The following is a 22,189-nucleotide window of genomic DNA, read 5'->3' on the forward strand; positions in this document are numbered from 1 at the left end:
AGTACTTGAACGCAACAAAAGTATTATTCCACTTGGTGTTCTCATGCCACTAACTCCTATGTTTCACAGAAAAGTGGGGAAAATGAGCAAGAGTAATAAAAGTGCTCCTCAGTTGCTATATTTGAACAGCTACATCCAGAAACATAATGACTGTTGTGAACACATAATAAAATCAAAAATAAAATTTGAGATATTCGGCCAGGCGGGGATCCTTGCAGAGTTTCTCTTCCAAAGCCATGTACTTCAGCGGGGCTTTCTCTTTGTGCCTGGGGAGAAGAGGAAGAGAAGAGGGGATCAAGACCAACAAAAGGAAGAACTGGAGAAGCATGCTCAGCTTGATAATGGCAAGCAGTGACAGATTCCATGTCAGTTGGGTGATGAATCCATTCTGGGACCTGATCTTTAAGAGAGCGCTCCAAAGTGTTAAAACGATGTAGGAGAGAGGCTTTGTTCCCCCAGACCACTTCTTTAAAGTTCATACTAAAACCCAGAGTGGATTCACTGCCCCACTAATGTGGATGCCACTAGCTGCTTGTGACCAAAGGAAATTAAGGGTGGGCATGCCACTGTCTTCAAACATATGTAGGGTTGGCATGGAGTGGTTTGAGCATTGGACTATGACTGGAGACTAAGGGTCAAATCCTGGCCTAGCCATGGAAACCCAAGGGTGCCCTTGGGCAAGTCGCACTCTCTCAGCCTCAGAGGATGGCCATGGCAAAGCCTCTCTGAAGAAACTGGCCAAGAAAACACCATGATAATTTCATACTAGAGTTGCCATAAGTCAGAAACAATTTGAAGGCACACAACACACATGCAAGGTACTAGAACAAATGGGTGCAAGCAATACAAAGGGTGCATCCCAAAATCCCTTTTCCATCCCAACCAGGATAGAGAGATCTATCTTCCATACTTGCTGAGACGCATCTCCAAGATGCGAATGCGGAACATGGCATCGGAGCAATAGTTGAGGTAGGCGTCCTCATCCTCTAAGGTCATGTTGAGTTGGTTCTGCTGGTACCATTGCTGCTTCTTCTGAAGCTCCTGGGTTTCCTGTCACAAAGAAAGATAAATTTATTTGGGGGGTTATGGGGAGAGCATAGAGACAGCATGGTGTCGTGGTTTGAGTGCTGGATGACAACTCTGGAGACCAGGGTTCGATTCCCAGCTCAGCCTTGGTCAAGTCCGACTCTCCCAGCCTCAGAGGATGGCAATGGCAAGCCTTCTCCAAAGAAATCAAGAAAACCCCATGATAGTCAGAAATGACTTGAAGGCACTCAACAGCAACAATCCAAGTTGCTAAACCCAATTCCCAAACTATAGATCTGTCTTCTTTTCAACCTTCTGTCCAGGAGGAATTCCAAAATAGCCTCCATTCTGAGCACGACTAAGCATGGGTTGATATTATATTAGTGTTTTGAGCTTTTCTTTTGTCACATCCTAAATTTTTCCCGAAGGCCCTCCATTTTGCAGGGCCTTGTCCTCCTTTCCCATTATGACATCTGGTCCCCTTGCCTTCAACTTGAGAGAACCAAGGCCCATCCAGGCTGTCCTACTTTTGCTTTGGAGATCCCTGCAATCCCAACCGATGCCAATGCACCGAGGAGAACAAGGAGGAGTAGTGAGGTGATACCTTCTCGAAACGGGCTTGGATGAGATTGGCCTTGTCAACCAGACGGTGCTTGAAATCGGTGAGGCAGTCCTCCTTGAGGCGCAAGGCCAGCCACTTGGTCATCTTGTCCACGCCACCAAGCTGGATCAGGAATGGTGCCAGGTAGTCCAGTTCCTGCTCCACCTGGCGCTGGCGTTCCTCTTGCAACTGGCGCTCCTGGAATAAGGAAAGGAAAGTGGTGAGACCTGCTGGTGGGGCCTTGCTCTGTGTCTAAGAAATGGGAATTATATGTTGAGATGGCCTTCTCTGATGTGGCTCCTCCATCCATGGAAGTCCCACTCCATGGAAGCCCAGTGGATGCCAATGCCGGTGCCAAGTGAAAATGCAACTTTTTATTTAAGCCTCTGAGGACTACTCTCATTACTTTTAGGATCTGGCAGAGTATACTCTGTGTGTGTGTGTGTGTGTGTATCCCAGACAAAGCACAGAAATGGGGATGGCAAAGGCTGCATGCCTTCCACTTACCATTGCCTCCCGTTGTTCTTTGCTCTTTTCATTCCTCTCAGTGTCATAAATGGATACAGTCAGCTTGCTGGCCGCTTCTTCATCCTCGCGATTCCTTAGAATATCCAGGATCTTGAACAGGACAGAAATGAATTAGAAAGAACTTTACGGTTGTGCAGAAGAGGAAATTTCAAGAGGTGTAATTTGCATAAGAAGCAAAAACTACTAAAATGCCCGCTTTTGCACAACTTTTAAAGCCACATGAGTCGCGTCACATAATGCATAGTGGTTTGTTTTGTTTTTATGGTGGGATAGTATCTTTATTTTGGAAACTTTGGATGGGAACCTTTAGCAGCCTTGGAAAAATGTCACATTTTGAGACCCAACCAATCCTTATAACCGAGTGAGACCAATGGCCCTTCTAGCCCAGTATTGTCTCTTCTGATGATGAGCCATGCCTTCCCATTACCTATCACCTGAGAAGGTTTACCTGTGGACAACCACTATTAAGTTGTGACCCATTCCTGGCCAAGATAGTTCCTCCGTCCCACTTACCTCTATCTCAGACTCCCACACTTGGTGCCGGGAGCACTTCTCGTCTTCTATGAGGTTCATCAGCATTTCATACAGATGGAACAATTTCTTTTCTTTCTCAGTAGACCCAGCCTAGAAGCAAAGCAACCGGTGAAGAATGACTGAGGGCTCCATTGGTCCTCCAGCCAAGGATGGATTGAATACACTATTTTTGGCCTGTATCAGTTTCACCTACATCTGTTCAGAAGTTGGTTTTTGGAAGGAAGTCACAGTTTGGGGGGTTAAGTTAATATAAATAAAGAGGACGAGGAGGAGGTTGTCCCCATCCACCCTGTTTCTATAAGTATCCCTACAGCCACATGAGTATCCTTGAGTATTTAAATGAGGTTGAAATCAAGGTGCAAAATTTGGGGCCCTCTACATATGTTTGGTCTGCAGTTGTCATGATCCTTCACCACTGACTCTACTGATGTATACAAACAGACATGGGGATAAAATACTCATGGCTACAAAGGTATGTTTAATTGAGCTGGACAGTGAAGAAAGTGGATAGGGGGAAAAGCCATTCATGTGAGATGTGGTGCTGGAGAGGAGTGCTGAGGATACCGTGGATGGCCAAAAAGACCAACAAATGGATCCTCAAATAGAACAAGCCTGAACTCTCCCTGGAAGCCAAGATAAGGATGCGATACTTTGGCCACACCATCACTCATTAGAAAAGACAATAATACCAAAAAAGGTAAAAGGAAACAAAAAGGGATGAAGACCACATGCAAGATGGATAGACTCAATGAAAGAGGCCACAGGCCTGAATCTACAAGATCTAAGCAGAGTGACCTAAGTGGAGAAAAGAGGGTCTTGGAGATGTCTCATCCATAGGGTCACCATAAGTTGGACCAAATTCTGCTTACTGTTCCCAAGCACATGCTGACCCCTTGAACCACAAGGAAAGGTCATTGAAAGAATAGGACCAGGTGTATCTCCTTTCTTGCTTGTTCCCTGCAAGGGCTATCTCTCCCAGATACCTTCATCCTTTCCAAAAGTCTCAGATGGCTTGGCTTTTGTCCTTACCTGGTAGCTGGTGCACATGTCGGGGGTCATGACAATCTTGTTCCCCTTGTTGTCCACATCCGAGCGTTTGTTGAACTCTCTCTTTGAAGGGGTGATGTAATTCTTCTTGCGGTGATAGGTCAGGTAGATCTTCTCCTCCGCGATGGAAAAGATGCGCTCAGCCACATCTTCATCTGCCAGTTTGTTCGGGTTCCTATGGAACCGCTCAGTGATTTTCTAGAATAGGATGTGGAGAGGAAAGAAGATGTAATGGTATACTAGAATCACTGGCATTGCGATTAAGAAAAAAAATATGTGATTTAATTTTTAGATGATTCTGTATAGTTTATGTTGGGTTTTTTTAATCACTGATTTTACTGCTGCTGGCCGTCTCAGGGATATTTTATAAAAAGGCGGGGTACAAAAGTCATACAAGAAATCAGTAGAAAAGCATCAGCTCCTAAAGCTGAAGCTATCTTTGCAGAGCAGGAGACTGGATTGCAAAGGACACTGGAAGGTATGGGTTCCTGAGATTTGTCGTTTATTGCTTTGACGGAAAAGGTGAACCTATCTCACCAAACTACAAATCCCAGAATTCCATAGCATTGAGCCATGGCAGTTAAAGCGGTGTCAGACTTCATTAATTCTGCAGTGTAGGTGCAAGCCTCGGTTTCTAGGGAAACGTCTGGCTTGGTTTGCTCTCGAATCCATATATCTGAGTGACTGGGCTCCACTTACGAAAATAGGCCTGGCGTTGGTCTCAGTGTTGACCAAAATAGCAGCCACTTTCTTCACTCTTTGGCCAAATTCCGTGTGGCGGTAGTACAGGAAATCTGACCGGCCGACAAAATATTCAGTCATATCTGTGGGGGTTTCGATGCGTTTCTCCAGACCGTCGACCCGTGTCTCGCTGTAGAACTCCATGGTCCGGTCCGTCTCAGGTTCCATCGTTTTGTAGATGTGGGCTGAGAAAGCAAAAAGGAAACCCTGGATGTTATCTCCAGTCAAATGATGGGTGAGAAAGGTCTGCAAAAACCTCAACAACCAGAAAAGCTGATGAACCACATTTCGACATATGGGATGGTCAGTGAGTCCCATACCTCTTTGTCCTTCCCCACAAGTGGCATCAGGATAAACTATGCAAACCTGCAAAAATGTTCTCTCCCAGTCATTTCTTTTGGGGTGACAACCTTACTTACCACCTAATGATGCCAGAAAAAGGACACGATTGCTTAATTTGCAAGCTGTTCGGTGCTATCTGATGATACTTAGCAAAACTAGCACTTATTTTATACTGCTACTTTGGTAATCAGTTACTTTTTGGAGTTTGCACTTGTTGCTCTGTGTCCTACTCTCTGGAGCAGCAGAAAACAAGCTTGCTCCATCCTCAATGTGACATCCTTTCAAATATTTAAACAGGGCTATCATGTCCCCTCTTAACCTTCTCTTCTCCAGGCTAAACATCCCCAGCTCCCTAAGTCCCTACTCATAGGGCATGTGCAAAGGTCATTTCTGAGATACCTTTGAGCCCATGTGCATGTCCAGGGAGGAAGCACTCCGTCGTCACGTTGGTTTGTTTGTTCAATTCCCGCGTCTCCATCACGTCTTCTCGGTTCTTATACCATTCCTTTACTTCCAGCACTTTGGTACCTTAGTGGGGGAAAGAGAAGCCACTAAAGCTATGGTATCATGCAAGGGAAAGAGAAAACTTCCCATAGCTCAGAGAAAAAGAAATCTGGAGACTTGGACACGATTAATCAGAATTCCATGGCCTGTGCCATACTATTTTTGTTATGACTAAATTGAGACTCATGATCTAACCCCAATGACTCAAATGCATTCTCAATCAATGAGGGATTCACATGCCCAGAAAATATATATTGTCTCTGGTTGGGAAACCTTAGTGGCAAGGTGCTCACTTGATCAATTCTAAAAAATAGCAAAGTTGCCCCAAGGAATATGACCAATAATCCATTGCATTTATCATCCCACTTCGTATCCCATCATTATTCCTCAGTATTGCATAACCCATTGACCCAAGTTATATCCCACAAAACATTCAAACCCATGGCAGGCAAGATGCATAAGCAGCTCTTTACAATTTTGCGTCTGGGCTGCTATGATTCCAGGAGTGACTTTGGCTCCATCTCCAAGGCTAGGTAGGCATCACATGAGTCTGGAAATTTTACATGAGGAGGTCAAATACAAACAAGTGCGAGGATGCTCTTCTCAAGGCAGATGCAGGTCCTACTTACAATCTGGATCCTCATAGAGAGTGAGCCGGGAGACCAATCCATTGCCATTCAGGTACGGAGCCCATTTCTCCAACTTGGCATTCTTGTATTGAATCACCTTCTTGCCCTGGGGGCACCGGGTCTCAAACTCTAAGGACAAGAACAAGAACAGCATTGCTTTCCATCACCTTTGTGTAGCAAAGGTGAGGAATCCATGCAACCCTCCAGATGTTGGAAGACCATAGTAGCTGGAGCTGAAGGAGTAAAACTAACCACTAGTTCCCAACCTTTGGGGTGCACTTGGGGTGTAGCCACATTGCAGAATTAAAATGGTTTGATACCTCTGTAACTGCCATGACTTCTCCCACAGACTAGGAGTTTCATGCAAGATGAATAATATACAGGAGGAATAATGGACTAGGAAAGAAAAAAAATATATACCTTTTGGAGATATCTGGATCTGCTCCACCCAAGATGCAGGCATGTCAAAACCCTTTGGTTCTTCTTCTTTAAGCTGTCGATAAGATTCAAAAGGAGGATCCATTCGGGTGCTGGCTTAATCCTTCTCCATCTCTAACAATCAAATGCTATTTCTTTCTAAATGCTCTGCAACTTTCTGGAAACATTCAGCAAACAGGGTGCCTTCACTGCTGAATAAGAGCCATGGCTTGGAAATATTCCAGTATATACCCAGTATATATATATTCCTAAAAGCAAAACTGGGTTGTGCCATTTTATACAAGGGATACTATTTTACTCTGCCACTGTATGTAATGGGACGTGAGCATCCATGGATTTGGGTATCCATGGGGGGATGCTGGAGCCGAACCCCAGAAGATACCAAGGGCCCACTGTATCGCTCTTGTATCAGCGCAGCAGCTTTGGATGACAAGGAAAATGGGCACATCACCTACCAAAACCTCCACTTCATCATCTCCCATTTCTTCTTCCTCCTCCACATCTGGCACCGACAGAAGAGGTTTGTCAGCCCCCAGCAGCATGAATTCCCAATTCACCGGATCACCGAGGTCAAACTGGAGATCCTAAAAGGGAATCCATGCCAAGCAGAGTTAGATTCTGAAGGCCTTGCCGAGAGCACTGCCCAAATCTGCCTCAACGTTGGGCCAAATCTTGACTTTGACCCCAGTTAAAGGAGTGGAGAAAGCCCTTCTCCAAAGCAAACTCAGCATCAGTTGGGGGCTTGCAGAGGTGGGACATATAAATGATTTGTGGGACAGCATCCATTTTATAAAACCAGGACTCTCATTTCCCTAAAAGCTGATGAAGATGCAACAGCATCACCTGAAACTACATAGAGATAGGATGCTGTGTGATGATCATATGGAGATACATATATAATATGGATGTCTGTTCTTTTCCTTTGTGTCAGTCTTTTTGGTCCTTGCACAACTGACTCCTATTCACTGCATCTAATAAAATTGTGAATTCTCCACTGTTCGGTGTGGACCATAGACTCATAGCACTGGAAGAGACCACAAAGGCCATCCAGTCCAACCCCCTGCCATGCAGGAACTATGAGTCTGGCTTCATTGCACCTGGGCTAACCAATTCCTATTTTTTGTGCATAACATGTATTGTATTTATCGCTCTGGGGAGGAAAACTGAGGAGGAAAGCCCTTTCCTTTTTTTCAAGGCTGGAGTTGTGTTTCTCCAAGAGATGCCCACCTTTGGCCTGGAGGGAACGCTGTTGTTCCATGCTGCATAATAACAAATCTAGGAAAAGGGATTCCACCTAAACATTCGGAAGAACTTCCCTGTCACATTGAAGATGGAGCAAGCTTGTTTTCTGCTGCTCCAGAGACTAGGACACGGAGCAATGGGTGCAAACTCCAGGAAAAGAAGTTCCACCTAAACGTAAGGAAGAACTTCCTGACAGAAAGAGTTATTCGACAGTGGAATATACTGCCTTGCAATATGGTAGAGTCTCCATCTTTGGAGGTTTTCAAACAAGCTGGATGGCCATCTGTCTGGAGGGCTTAGATTGTGTCTTCCTGCATGGCAGAATTGGGATGGATTGGATGACCCCCTGGGGTTACCCTTCCAACTCTGGATTCTGTGATTCTATGATCCAGGCATCATTCCCAGCCATCCCTTGCAGAAACGCACCCTGCAAGCATTCCAACAGTCTTGCATGTTGATCCAGTAATTCGTGTGGTTCCAAACGCTCTCGATGCCAAGGAAGTGATCATCGACGGTGCTATAGCTCTTCCCCGTAAATGGATCGATAAAGAAACTCTCAGGGACTTCCCGCTTGCCTGAAAGGACCAGGACCCAGGCGTGGACCCGGAGGCCGTACAAGGTGTCTGGCTTGGGCTTCTGGGCTTCCTGCAGCCAAAAGCAAAGAGAAGAGCAGAGGGCTGTGGTTGCAACACAAGAACGGAAGCATCGTGGGCTCTCCTTTTCACTGGCGGTCCCACGGACAATTCCCCCAGCAAATAAACCTGCCCAAAATCTGCCAAAAGCTTTTGAAAATATAGTATTTTCCTTCCTTTAAACCTTCAGAGGTCCCCAAACATACAAGTTAGGAGGGGCTACAACAGTTTGCTTTTGCCTGAATCTGCTGGAAAGGGGAAGATACTTGAGTCCCCATAGCAAGAGGAAGGTGAGATTTATAAATATGATGATGATGATGATGATGATGATGATGATGATGAACTCCTCCATCTTCTCATCTCCTTTCTGCTGACATAATGGAGTCCAAACTACTTTTGCACTTTGAACTCATTTTGCAGCAAATGAAGTAAGCTGAGGACAAAGGGGGAAAGTGGAAGGAAAAAGGGGGAACCGGGACATTTTAAAAACAGATGAAGAAGTGGGACATCGAAGGAATAACCAAGACTGGCCAAATTAGGAAGCTGGAGGGTGTGAAACCTGTGAGCAGTTTCAACTCACAAGACATTTTCCTAACCCTTGGGTCACCTTCCTCCCCAGCTGCAGCCCAGGCAAAGAAATGAGCGCATCCTCACCGCTATTTTTTCCTGTTCCTCCTTCTTCTTCTTGTCTTCCACTTCTTGCACTTTCGCCTGTAGCTTGGCTGCCTCCTGCTGCTCATATTTGCTGGTCAGATCCCGAAGCGGACGGATGGCGTACTTCTTGGGTTTCTCTTTGGCGGCTTCTTCAGTCACCTGCAGGTCCAAATTCATCCACAATAACAATAATAAACGCAGCTCCACTATGTATCTTAGGAGTTTATCACACGAGAGGGAGGGAAGGACCCAAATCCCATGCAAAAATGAGGTTTAAATCTGCGAAAGTCCTGCAAAAGCGGCTTTGTTTTCAGATGATGTCGGGCACATTGAACATTAACGTGACATTAACCTGTGCAGAAAGTCGCAAAATCGTGCTGCTTTTTACTTTCAGCAAAATGCACTTTCTGCATGGGTTAAACATTGCATTAATGCTCAATGAGACAGACGTATGTGAAAACAATCCCGCTTTTGTGGGATCTTCCTGGCATTTAAACCCTGTTTATGTTCTGGATTTGGGCACTTTGCCTCCCATGATGTGATAAACTCCTACGTTTAAAAGCCCATTTAAAATGACTTCCTCATTACTAACGGATGACTATTTTCCTCTAATTCTTCCTATTACTTTCCTTAAAGCCGTAAAATGTGTTTTGTGGTTGTCGCTGTGTGCTGCCAAGTCTGTGCCATTGCTGTTACCTAGTGGGCCCTGCTGTCACCTACAGCATTGAAAAAGTAGGATAGATTATAAAAATGTCTACAATTTTGCCCTTGTATAGCGAAAGTACATTTCCCTGCAGATTCTTTAACCCATGGCCAGCGGCAAGAAAGTCAGTCGCAATTGCAGTACTCAATAGAGAGAGATGGGCATTGTATTTTATTTTATGTTCGCCCTGACAAAATGGGGGTCTTGTGCCCCTAGCCCTAGCGAATATGGAGGGACAATTGTGTGTATGTATATATGAATGTGCCATGGTCCCTGGGGTCTTCTCACCTGTTCTGGTTTTTGCAAGAGAGGGCACACCTCTTTGGACTCATCCATCATGCAGATCTCTCGGGTGGCATAGCCGTTCACGCAGTAGGCATCGTACCCAGCGCCAATGAGCAGAGAGCACAAGAGGACGCTGAAGTCAAAGCAGTTTCCTCGCTGATATCGCAGGATTGTGGTCGGCGAATACAGGTAACTGGGCTGCAAAAAAAGCCACGTTTTCATGTTGATCCAGAGTTTTGGGGGTCAATGTTTAGATTAAAAATTCTAGACTTATACATGAGTATGGTGAGTCCTTGTTATCCGCTGGGGTTTGGTTCCAGGATCCCTCGGGGATAACAAAATCTGTGGATGCCCAAGTCCCATTAAATATAATGGCATAGCAAAATGGTGTGCCTTATATAAAATGGAAAATCAAGGTTTGCTATATGGAATTTATACTTCTTTTTGGGGGGAATGTTTTCAAGCCATGGATGCTTGAATCTGTGGATAAAAAAAATCCATGGATAAGGAGGGCCGACTGCATATACAGGAGGTAATATCCTTATAAACCCATTTTGCATTGATCCCTGGTCTCCCAGTGTCCTAGTCCAACATCGAAACCATTGCACCACACTGGCCCTCTTTGCCATTGGCACATGTCAAATGCCCAGTTGAAAACTCCAGCATTGCTTGCTTATGGGCACTGGAAAAAATAAAAGGCAGTCAGAAAAAGTAACTTTTTAAAAAGTCTTACTGGCGCTATGGGAGACGGAAGGGGCTCCATGGTGAGAAAGTCCGACACAAAGCGGGCACAGCCATCCCAATTGTACAATTCCAAGTAAGGGAGTAGAGTCGGGCGCACCGTGGTGCTGACAAATTTCTGCAAAAAGAAAAGTGTTTGTGACTTGTGTGAGCCTGTTTTGGAACAAGGAAAGTGTAGACATGGCCAGACTATCTGGCTTTCACCGAAGAAAATGAAGGCGCAATAGTGAATACAGCTGTGGAAGTAGAACTGAGTAGATTGCATACTTGCAAAAATTCCAGCTTTTTTAAAAACAAGTTTTAAAAAGTTATATTTAAAAAATACACATTTGGTTTATGATTTCTAATCCTGGTGAGCAGAGTAAGTAAGGCTGCTAGATAAAATAATACACAGGACTCCCTGTTCCTTTAACGGTTGCAAAGAGGGGGGAGTTTCAACAGGTGCAGTCTTTCATGCTAGAAACACCTAATGAAATCCACATTACATGAGACAGTACTCCAGATGAGTCCTGACCATTGCAGAATATACTGGGACAATTACCTTCCCTTGACCTGGAAACTGTCCATCTATTAATGCAAGCTAAAGAAGTATTCACCTTCTTTGCTGCAGCATTACACTGCTGGCTCATGTTCAGCTTCTGATCAACAATAATCCCAAGAACTTTTTCAGAATGCATTAATGTAGGTCATAGATCTCAATTCTATGGTCAACCTCCAGCAGAGTCATGCTGGAGGACCTATAGTTTCCAATAGAAAACATATTAATCTAGGACAGGTCTTCAATTTCACCTCTATGGTCAACCTCTGGAAGAGTCATGTTGGAGGACCTAGATTTTCTATAGAGAACGCATTAATCTAAGTCTTTGATCGCAACTCTATGGTCAACCTCCAACAAAGTCAAAGCTGGAAATGTGGAGGGCTGAATGTATACCTGTGAATATTTTCCATATATATAGCTTTTCAGCATTGCCACCATAATGAAAAAAGTTCTGAAGGCACAGTGTGAACTACAAATCCCATCCATAAATCTGACCCGCAGCATAAGGCATCGCCATCAGCCCTTCTTCCACTTACTTCGACGCCACATTCGTTCACAGGATGGAGGAAGAGCGGCTCCCGGTCTGGGCAGAGGTGGGCATATTGGTGGTGAAAGTTGTCAGCTACTTTCAAAAGCAGCTGCTCCTTGGCAGAATTTGTCCGGTAGGACTCTGGCAATTTGGAGGTGTCAATAGATTTCCAGTCAAACTCACTATATGCACAGAAAGGAGCGGAGAAAGGAAGGAAAGCAACACAACACCATCACCATGGGGGACTAGGGATGCAACTCTTGACCTGATCTTTGGTCCGGTGCAATAAAGGAAACCATATGGACATTTCTCTCCTTGCCATGGGATGTACAAATGTGCACGTATAGAGTTGGAAGGGGTCACACTCTCTCAGCCTCGAAAGGCAACGGCAAACCTCCTCTGAACCAACCTTTCCAAGGAAAATCCATGATAGGTTCGCCTTTGGGTTGTCAGAAATGACTAGAAGGCACACAAGAAGAGAACAACTTGATCTGGGTCAGGTTTTGGTAGCAAAGGCTAACTAGGAAATATGTGAGTTAAGGCCATGTTTCTTCCCTCGCTCCTCCTCCTCCTCTGTCTCATTCCCTCTCTCATTCTCTCTCTCCTTACTATACAACTTCAGGAATATGGACTTGGATCTGGGAGAGCTGCTTCTCCAGGTCCTGGACTTCATCGCTGAGATGGGAAGAACTCAGCTCTTCTTCCTCTTCTTCTCCCAGCGATTCATACTCTTCATCGCTGGACTCCATTTCGTGTCTCCCTTTGCAAAACCTAAGGAGAGAAAGCTGTAGAAATCAAGGGAAGAGGTTCAAAGGGACACCTTCACTCAAAAAGCAAATGGACTGATAATAAAATCATTTGTGGTTATGGTTCCAGAGGGCCCCTTGGGTACCAAAATCCATGGGTGCCCCAGTCCCATTAAATACAATACATAGCAAAAGGGTGTCCCCTATATAGAATTGCAAAACCGAGATTTGCTTTTTGAAATGTATATATTTTTAAAATATTTTCAAGCTGTGGTTGCTTGAATCCATGAATAAAAAAAAAATCTGTGGAAACAGAAGGCCTACTGTATTAGTAATTCTAGCAAGATTGTTTAGTTGGATCTGTAATGGCAGACTAATACGATATTTTGCATTGCATTGGCCTTTTTAGCTGCTGCATCACACTGGACTTTATCACACGTCGGCCTATGTGCTTCCATCCCCAAAATGGTTAAAGTGCTGGCATCCCACAAAAGCAAGCCCATTTGCTATTGGTTATCACACACTGTTGGCTCATGTTGTCTTGTGGTCCACTAAGACTCCTGGATCCCTTTTGCATGTGCCAAACTTACAAACCCAAGCATTCCATAGCAGTTAAAGTGGATTATTTCTGCAGTGCGGATGCAGCCAGAGATTATTTTCCCAGCCCCCTGATTTATTAGAATTGGGGCAAAAGGCCATTTCCCCCCCAAACCCTGGAACAAGAATATAGATGCTCCTTGGTATCTTTCCCCATCATTATTCTCCCAAAGTGTTCTTGGTAGAGAGGCCATTCCAGGAATGTAAATAACCGGATGAGAAGCAGAACGGAAAGAAGGAAAGGACAGTGGGTTTTGTTTCGGGTCAAGCTGCCCCTCAAAACTTTGTTTTTTGTGCTAGAAGATAACCAGTTAACAATAGGTTCTCATGCGCCCTTTTTATCTGGAGTTGTTTAGGGAGGAAAGTATGACAGTTATGCGGCGAGATTAAGGCAGGAGCTGCTGGTGCTTCCTTGTCTGGTGCAGGCCTTTGGGGAAAAAAGAGAGAGAAGAGCCATCTGGGTTTTGATGCTGCAGCTGGACCAGAGATGCCACCTAGAACTGGCCAGACTGAGGGCAAAGGAAAGGGCAATGGACAAGCAGAGTCAGATCAGACCCAATGCCCAAGCATGGGTTGGCACATCTGTTGGTCCAGAATTCCTATATATTTTATTCATTCATTCATTCATTCTTTCATTCCTCCCATCCTTTCTTTCTCCTTCCTTCCTTCATTTTCTTTCTTTCTTTCTTTTGTCTTTCCTTCCTTCCTTCCTTCCTTCCTTCCTTCCATCCATCTTCCTTCTTTTCCTTCCATCTTTCATTTCCTTTATTTTCAACCATCCATCCTTCCTTGCTTCCTTCCTCTCATCCTTTCTTCCTCCCATCCATCCATCCATCCATCCTTTCCTTCCATCCATCCATCCTTCCTTCATTTTTCTTCCTTCCTTCCTTCCTTCCTTCCTTCCTTCCTTCCTTCCTTCCATCCTTCCTTGCTTCCTTCCTCCCTCCCTCCCATCCTTCCTTCCTTCCTTCCTTCCTTCCTTCCTTCCTTCCTTGCTTCCTCTCTCCCTTCCTTCCATCCTTCCATTATGCAAGCACTTTCCTTCTCTCATATTGTTTCCAATTTATAGTAATCCTAAAGTGAACCAATTTGGGGGTATTCTTGGCAAGTTTCTTCAAAAGGAGGTTGCCATGGCCATCATCTGAGGCTGAGAAAGTGTGACTTGCCCAATGTGGTGTCCATGGCTGAGCAAGGATTCGAACCCAACACTCAAAACAGTGCACCACCCTGCATATGTATAAATGATTTAAAACTTGACTTAAAAACACGAAATACAACTAAAGGTTTTTAAAAAAGCAATTCAATCGGTTCAGTTCAAAACATTACGATGTACATAATGTACCATTTTAATTGCTTTTAACCTTTAGTTGTATTTCAGCTTTTTAAATCTAGTTTGAAATCATTTTAATATTGGGAATAATTTAATTCCCTTTTAATGTTCATTTTTTTGACATGTTTTCAGCTGCATTGGTTTATTATTATTATTATTAGCTGCTTGAGTCCCAATTTTGGGAGAAAGGTGGGATACAGATCAATATGATCGATCATCTATCAGCCTCCCATCAGCTCCTGTTTCTGTGCATGAAGACTCACCTTCAAAGCAAGCAAGACTGTTGCTCCACTTTCCCAGGTCTGTTGTTTACTGTCTCCATGGCAACCCTCTTCTTCCCAGGGGTTTCTGGGAAACGTAGTCCCAAAGCCCTGAGATGCTTCCCAGGTGTCAATGGGCAAAGGAAAGAGAGCTTGGAAAAGTTACTCTTTGGATTGCAACTCTCAGAGTCCCCTGATTGGGGTCTAAGAAGACTTTCCCCAGGTTTTTGCTAAAGCAAGGATCTAGGGCTTGTGTATCTATGGCCTGTTACAGACTGCCAAAATAAAGCTGCTTTGGGTCTCTTTGGAGGTATGCTATTTAAATGATGCATGGGTCCTAAGAGTCCGGAGGTCGTGCCAAAGCCACACTCCATTCCTAAGCACTGGAGCGCAGCTTTGGTGCAGCTTCCGGATTCTTAGGATGCATGCATCATTTAAACAGCATACCTCCAAAGAGACCCAAAGCAGCTTTATTTTGGCAGTCTGTAACAGGCCTATGCGCCTCCAAGACACCTGTGGACTTATGGTGACTCCATGAATTTTTCACAAGGAAAATGGTTTTGCTGCCTTTGAGTCAAGATTCCTAGAAATGTTGTCAGCCGCCTTGATCTAGTTGGAGAGGCGGGGTATAAATAAATTATTATTATTATTATTATTATTATTATTATTATTATTATTATGTTTGTTCTCCCATCTGTTTCTCAAGTCCAGGAATTGGATTTGCACATTTTTCTCAAAGACGGTGGAAATAGACAAACATTTTATCTGGAACGGCTTCTGTCCTTCGGAGGTGAAGCCGGGGGTGTATATTAAACTTTCACAAGGATTGCAACCAATGTTTATTAGAAGCTACAACAGGAGAAGGGTAATCCCACCTTTTTGCAGCTCCAGATAAAGAAAATCTGGGGTGGAGATGCCAAGACTTCTCAGATTGGAACGAGAAGCAAAACCTAACCATTGCGGCTTGCTGCCTCTTGGACTATTGTAGATAGGAAAGCATTGCTGTTGGCTGCATCCCTTGGATGATCTTGAAGTGGCACAAGAGGAACTATAGGGAGGAACAACAAAAATTGGTCAAGCAAGGAAGGCCCCCAGCTGTGGAGAGATAATATATAAGGAACAGAAGTGGGCGAAAGAGGAAGGATTGTGTTTGTGGCCCTGTGTGGATCAAGAGGTTGCAACCTGGTCATGGTAAGTAAGCCCATTTACTTGCAAGGAAGTCCAACTGGACCCAAAGGGACTTACCTGCAGAGTAAGCTTGCACAAGACTGCATCCTTCAAAGGTTTGGGTGGGAATCCTGAGCAAGCTTTTATTCCTCCCAAATGCAGATTGTTTGGTCCTATCTTCCTGGATTAATGGCTTAGCCTTTTATATGAATTTCTTTGTTTCTGCTGAATAAGAGAAACTCCTGGTTTTCCTTTCCTTTTTTGAGTTACAATAGTTGGAAAGAAGAGGTTGTATCCAGGCTTCAGATACAATGAGGACCAAGGGTATAAAAAGGACTTAATTTAGTCATGGCTAACTTGAGTCTCATTGATTTCAATGGATGCAATTATTGTATGGAGTTTATCACTCTGGGGCTAATTTTGGCATTAAAGTGACATTAAAGCGCATTTAAAGCCTCCTGCAAATAAAGGGAAACTGGAGAGTAATTGCACGAATGATTATCACATCCAAATGCACAGATAGTGATACCAGAAATGCATTGTCACTGAAATCTCGGAAGTAAAAAGATGTGTGTTAATGCTTTTTTTGTGACCACTTTAATGGCAGCTTTTGTGCGACGTCGCATGGAATCCATTTTGCGATTTTTCCGGGATATTCACAGGATAAAACTCCTGATCTTGTTCATGTGATACATTCCTATGTGTATATAAGCTCAAATGCACACGCACATTAACTTATGTCCCACTGATTTCAATGCATGCAGTTTGTGAGTTGGGCCACAACTTTCCTTCACTTCCATTCACATTCCCCAGTGCTCTCCGTTCATGTTCACCAATGCAGCTACTGTGGCTGAATGCAAAAGCAGACCTTGGGAAGAACTGGATGGAAATGGGGGATTTCAGCAGGTGTTGCTTTGTAGTTCTGAGGTTGCCTTGTCATGCAAGACAAGGTACAGCTGCCCTGTCTCCCTTTTCTCTTTTCCCTTCCAGAAAATGACCATAGTGAGCTGGCTCCTGGCTCTGGCACTCTTCCTACCTGCCCTTGCAAATTATAGTGGTAAGATTTCATCTCCTTTACTAATTTACTCTGCATTTACACACATGTGCAAAGGGTATTCCAGTGTTTTTTGAGTAGTTTTATAGTATAGATTGAGTCTCCCTTATTGGGAAGGCTTGCGACCAGACATGTTTCGGAGTTCGGAATACCTTTACTTGCAGGTACATCATGGAATGCAAGTGCAAATAATGGAATGATGTACATAATGGAATACCTGTGTTTACAGGTTCATAATATACTTGTAATACACCTGTACATAGTATACCTGTAATATTCCAGTACATAGTATACCTGTAATATTCCAGTACATAGTATACCTGTGATATACCTGTACATAGTATACCTGTATTTGCAGGTATATAATGAGATACCTTGGAGAGGGGACCCAAGCCTAAAATTGATTTATGTTTCTTATTCAACTTACACACATAGCCTGAAGGTAATTTGATGCACAATATTTTTTAATAATGGTGTGCATGAAACAAAGTTTGTGTATACGAAATCCTCAGAAAGCAAAGGTGTCACCATCTCAGCCAGGCATGAAAAATGTTGCTGCTTTTGGGGGATATTTTGGATTTTGGAGACTCAATCTGTAGTTTGGATAAGATGGCTGCAGTTCTCTCCTAAACCATTTTAAAAGGGAAGATATCTGGGGGGCTTTGGAAATGTCCTGGTGAGTTTGTGGGCCACACAATAAGGTTAGGGCCACAGGTCACACTTTCCCAATGATTGCAATATATAGAACTAGGCAACCATCCTCAACAACAGAAATTGGGATGTTAGCAAGACCAACCTCCATCAGATGTTAAGGTTCAAGGAGGAAGCTCTTCTCTGGTGGCTCCTTTGTTCTTGGGTGGATGATAATAATAGTAATAGTAATAGTAATAATAATAATAATAATAATAACAACAACAATAATAATGTATTTAACCTGTGACCTTCCTTCTCTGCCATGGATCAATGGGGTGACACCAATGTCTCCTGCCTTAGGTCACTTGATGGAAAATGAGACCCCAAAAGGGGAAACCGCCCTGCGTCCCCGGAGGAACCTGGGCCTTTGCTTCCCAAGCCCGTGTCATCACGAAGGAGACTGCAAGGTGGTTGACAACAACGTGACTTGTACCTGTAAGCCAGGTTTCACTGGCCCGCTTTGTAAAGGTAAGACAGCCCTGCCTAGTAATGGCTTTCATGTTGCCCTGTGGCTAGGATCAAAAGCTTTGAGGTTTCAGGGCCAAAATCTGAAACTCAGGCTGCAGAAATCCACACTGCAGAAATAATCGGCTCCGGTGCCACCACAAACTACCATTCCCAGAATGCCATAGTACCTAGCCATGGCAGTTACAGTTGTGTCAGACTAGATTATTTCTGCAGTGCAGACACAGCCATAGAGACATCTCCTCTTGACGGCATAAGAAGATGGTCCCTGGAGATGTCATTAAGCAAGATATCTTAAGAAGCAACTATAGGTGCTCAAAACCTGTCCTCCATTTTGAGCATGACTAAGAATTGGGAGTTTATAGTTATATGAGTGTTTTTAGCTTTTATTTCGGAAGGGCCTCTGTGGTTTTCCCCCCCTTGAATCAGGGACATAGCCAAGGGGGGGGTTCTTGGGGTCCGGACCCCCCCCCCTTCCATTAGAAAAATGAATGGTGCGTGCTGCTGCGCCGCCGCACCCAAGCCCCAATATAATGGTGGCACTTAGTCTGGACCCTCCCTTCCTAAAATCCTGGCTACGTCCCTGCTTGAATGTCCTACATTGGAGAGTACCTTGTCCTCCTTTGGGGCTAGGCCATCTGGTCATCCTGTTTCCATGTCATTCGGGAAGCAAGTCAACTCCAGGTTTTATTCTTTGATTGTTTTATTACAAAAAGTGGGGTATAAATAAATTATTATTATTATCATCATTATTGTGTGTGTCGTCTCCCTCTCCAGAAATGATGGTCAAATTGCAATGCGAAGAAGAATATATGAAGATGCTGGTGAGGAAGGAGGTGTTTGAGATGCTGAAGATCCCCATGGCTTTGGTCCATCTGAAGAGGAACACTTGCAAAGTCTTTGAGCAGGACGAAGATGGAGCCAGTTTCTGGGGAGCGGTGCTGACTGGTCAGAACCATACTTCATGTGGGTCTGATATCAAGGTGAGGCTCTGGCGGGACTCAGAAGATGACCTCCTGAACACAAACATTGGGGTGGCTTTGAGATCAAGATGTGGTCAAAGCTGGTGACCTCTGGTGGCTTCCGAGGTCTCATCTGCACTGCAGAAATAATGCAGTTTGACATCGCTTTAAACGCCACGGCTCAATGCTATGGAACCCTGGGATCTGTAGTTTGGTTCAGCCTTCTGTGCCAACTCTGTTTTCCAGGTCAACGGTTCGCACGTGTCCTATGCCAACGTCATTGAGTCGGATGGAGAGGATCAAGGCGTCATCACCAGAAGCGTCCTCACCAAGGTCCACTTCTCCTGCATCTATGCCTACAAACGTGTGGTTGGCCTCGTCTACCCAGTCAGGGCAATGGACACGTATGTTTCTGCTTGACCGCATATATATATATATATATATATATATATATATATATATATGGTGGATTTCCCACCACTTCTGGAGTTCGTTTTGGGGTTTTAGCTGCTTCTGACAGTCTGGACAGATCCTGATGGAGAATTCAGAGCTAGGCATTTTTTAAAGGTAATAATTGTACAAGTTGAGTCTTCCTTATCCAGTCTCTGTAGTGGTTTCCGCTTTGGACTATGACTCTGGAGACCAGATTCAAATCTCTATACTCAGCCATAGGTGGCCTTGGGCAAGACATTCTCTCTCAGCCTCTAGAGCAGAGGTTCTCAACTTTGATCCTCCAGCTGTTTTGGACTTCAGCACCCAGAAGCCTTTTCCAGCATGGCCAATGATGAGGGAATCTTGGAGCTGAAGTCAAAAACATCTGGAGGACCAGAGGTTGAGGACCACTGCTCTAGAAGAAGGCAAGGGCAAACCTACTCTGAACAAATCTTGCCAAGAAAACTCCATGATAGGATTGCCTTAGGGTCACCATAAGTCAGAAACAACTTGAACCCACACAACCATAAGGATGCCCCTACACTGTAGATATCACACAGTTCCACAATCTTGGCGAAAACCCCATGGTAGGGTTGCCATAAGTCAGAAATGACTTGAAGGCACCCAACAACAACTGGGAAGGGCACAATCCACCCATCTCTCTCTCTCGCCTCTCTGTTTTGCTGGAATGCAATCTAATTTTTTGGACTTTGAACTCAGTTTGCAACAACTGGAGTAAGCTGGGGACAAAGGGAGAGAAAGAAACTAGGGCATTTTAAAAGGAGCTGAGAAAGTGGGATGGCAGAGGACCGTCCCTGCTAAGTTGGAGAACATGACTTCCCCATAAACACACACATTCCCACCTTTGCATGAAGTGTAAGAGGGAAATGTATGTGCTATGTTTTCCTAGCCTGGTCCAGTTTGCAGTCAAGGAAGGGGACTTCACGGTGTCCATGGCACTCTATGACAGTGAGACCTACCAGCAAGCCTACCGCCAGCAGCCCCTGGTTTTGCTCATCACGGATGTCCTCTATGTCCTCCTCCAAATCGAAGGGCAGGACCAGGTGAAGTACTTCTTCCTCAGCGTGGAGGACTGCTGGGGCACGCCGACGGCTGACCCGAACCACGCGACAAAGCACCCGCTGATCATGAAGGGGTGAGAGATGGGGGCAAGCCTGGGAGCGGTGGGCATGGCTGGAACATGGCTGGGATGCCAAGATCTCAAGGACTGGCACTGTCAGGTCCTAAGTCTTCTTCTCTGGTTCCTGGAAGGAAGGGAAGAGCCTCAGTGTGAGAGTGTTGTCTTGAAAATGTTTATTGTTTGTGTCTGTGTGTTCTTTTTTCTTAGATTGAATGGCATGAGTAAAAACGTTTCTATTTAAGCAGGTATTTTAATATATAATCATGGTAGGGTGGCTTTTGGGGGGGGGGTTAGTCATGCCTTTTAGCTTTTGTACATTTTCTTGTGCTTTTATACAGTTTTTAGATGATTTTAAATATTTTTATATTTTTATTGTAACTTTTTAAATGTTTTTATCAATGAGCTGCCTTGGGTCCCTTCTGGGAGAAAGATGGCATACAAATGAAAATCATCATCATCATCCCCTACTTAATGACATTGCCAGGGGTTTATCACAGTTTTTGTCTCTGAAATCTTGGGGGATGGCACTAACCTGCCAACCCTGCCGCCTTGGCAAATGCATGGCAAAGGTGTGTTAGGATAAAGTTGGCTATTTAAGTCTGAAACGTGATGTGTTTCTTTCCTTCCAGGTGCCCCCATGACAAGACGCTGACTTTCCTAAATGAGATTGGAACCAGTACGGTGGCAAAATTCAGTTTTCAGATGTTTCAGTTCAAAAGCTACTCAGAGGTATTCCTGCATTGCCAGGTTCGCCTGTGCATGCCAGATCCTCAGGTGCCCTGTGCCAAGGTAAGTTCTCTGTCTGTGTGTATGTGTTTGTGTGTATGTGTGTGGGGGGCATAAGTGGGCAAAATGCAGCCTTTGGGTCTCACGTTTGCATTCCCAAAGACCCCCCAACAGTCCTCCAAACCCCCTCAACCTGTCAATCATTGCTTTTGGATTACAGGAATGTCCTGTCAAAAGGAAAAGCAAGCGAGAGTTGGTCAGTGGCTACCAGAAGATCGTCTCCTATGGTCCCATTCAGTTCCTGGTTCCATCAAACCTGGAAACCCGGAACGCCAAAGACCCAGAGTCCCTCTGGAGTACGTACCTGTCTCTGGATCAGCACAACCTCACATTCAATCCATGGCAGATGATGCTTTCTGAGTTTCTGCCATGGCCCCCAGGATTTTTTGCGGCAGCTGCATCATCTTCTCTTTCTCTTTTTCAGAGCTGCAGCTGTGGATCCCAGGTGCAATGGTTTCTGCAGGCATCGCTGCAGTCTTTGTCTTGATTGCTGTTGCAAAAGCCATGAAGAAATGAGCAACATTGTCAACGGTGGGGTCTGAAATAAATCTCGATTGCAAACCATGGCGGGGCAGGGATGTGCCTTACTCTACTACAGGAGGGTCCCTGGCTCACAAGGATGCTTGGGCCTGGACCTGTGTTGATGTGGTAGGAGAAGCTCTGTAACATGCCTGTAACATTCACATATCAAGTAAAAAAGGGCCTAGTTTCTACGAGTGAAGATTTTGTCCAACTGCTCCTGAGGGGGAACTCACACGTGCCCAAGAAACCAAAAAGAGTCAGTCGCTTAAAAAACAGACCACTCAGCTCACCCCTTGCTTTATACATGCATAAACATCTAT

The 22,189-nt window shown here is 44.6% G+C and overlaps 2 protein-coding genes across 4 annotated transcripts; one reads left to right on the forward strand and one right to left on the reverse strand.

Moving 5' to 3' along the window:
• Window positions 1–172: 172 nt before the first annotated feature.
• On the reverse strand, window positions 173–14,710 carry DRC7 (dynein regulatory complex subunit 7). Of its 3 annotated transcripts, none has more exons than XM_089540620.1 (18): window positions 14,651–14,710; window positions 12,324–12,485; window positions 11,722–11,896; window positions 10,640–10,765; window positions 9,910–10,104; window positions 8,919–9,077; window positions 8,059–8,277; window positions 6,846–6,974; window positions 6,373–6,445; window positions 5,953–6,081; window positions 5,219–5,347; window positions 4,436–4,662; window positions 3,719–3,934; window positions 2,669–2,779; window positions 2,135–2,245; window positions 1,631–1,825; window positions 911–1,050; window positions 173–266 (listed from the first exon to the last, which is right to left on the reverse strand). In XM_089540620.1, exons 2-18 carry the CDS (start codon window positions 12,461–12,463, stop codon window positions 173–175), a joined length of 2,568 nt encoding a protein of 855 aa, XP_089396746.1. In that variant the 5' UTR covers window positions 12,464–12,485; window positions 14,651–14,710. The 3 variants fall into 3 exon arrangements, with proteins under 3 accessions (XP_089396746.1, XP_089396745.1, XP_089396747.1); XM_089540619.1 differs by having other exon boundaries at window positions 12,324–12,499; window positions 14,651–14,679; XM_089540621.1 differs by lacking the exon at window positions 8,059–8,277 and having other exon boundaries at window positions 12,324–12,499; window positions 14,651–14,679.
• Window positions 14,711–16,807: 2,097 nt separating this feature from the next.
• LOC149306070 (zona pellucida glycoprotein D-like) lies at window positions 16,808–21,863 on the forward strand. Its single transcript, XM_089476786.1, has 8 exons — window positions 16,808–16,871; window positions 17,862–18,029; window positions 18,804–19,009; window positions 19,235–19,392; window positions 20,331–20,576; window positions 21,191–21,350; window positions 21,508–21,643; window positions 21,772–21,863. Exons 1-8 carry the CDS (start codon window positions 16,808–16,810, stop codon window positions 21,861–21,863), a joined length of 1,230 nt encoding a protein of 409 aa, XP_089332912.1.
• The last annotated feature ends 326 nt before the right edge of the window (window positions 21,864–22,189 follow it).

This window comes from Sceloporus occidentalis, unplaced genomic scaffold (assembly GCF_023333645.1).
Source record: "Sceloporus occidentalis isolate IW3139 unplaced genomic scaffold, rSceOcc1.0.p SCAF_10, whole genome shotgun sequence".
Taxonomy (NCBI): Eukaryota; Metazoa; Chordata; class Lepidosauria; order Squamata; family Phrynosomatidae; genus Sceloporus; species Sceloporus occidentalis.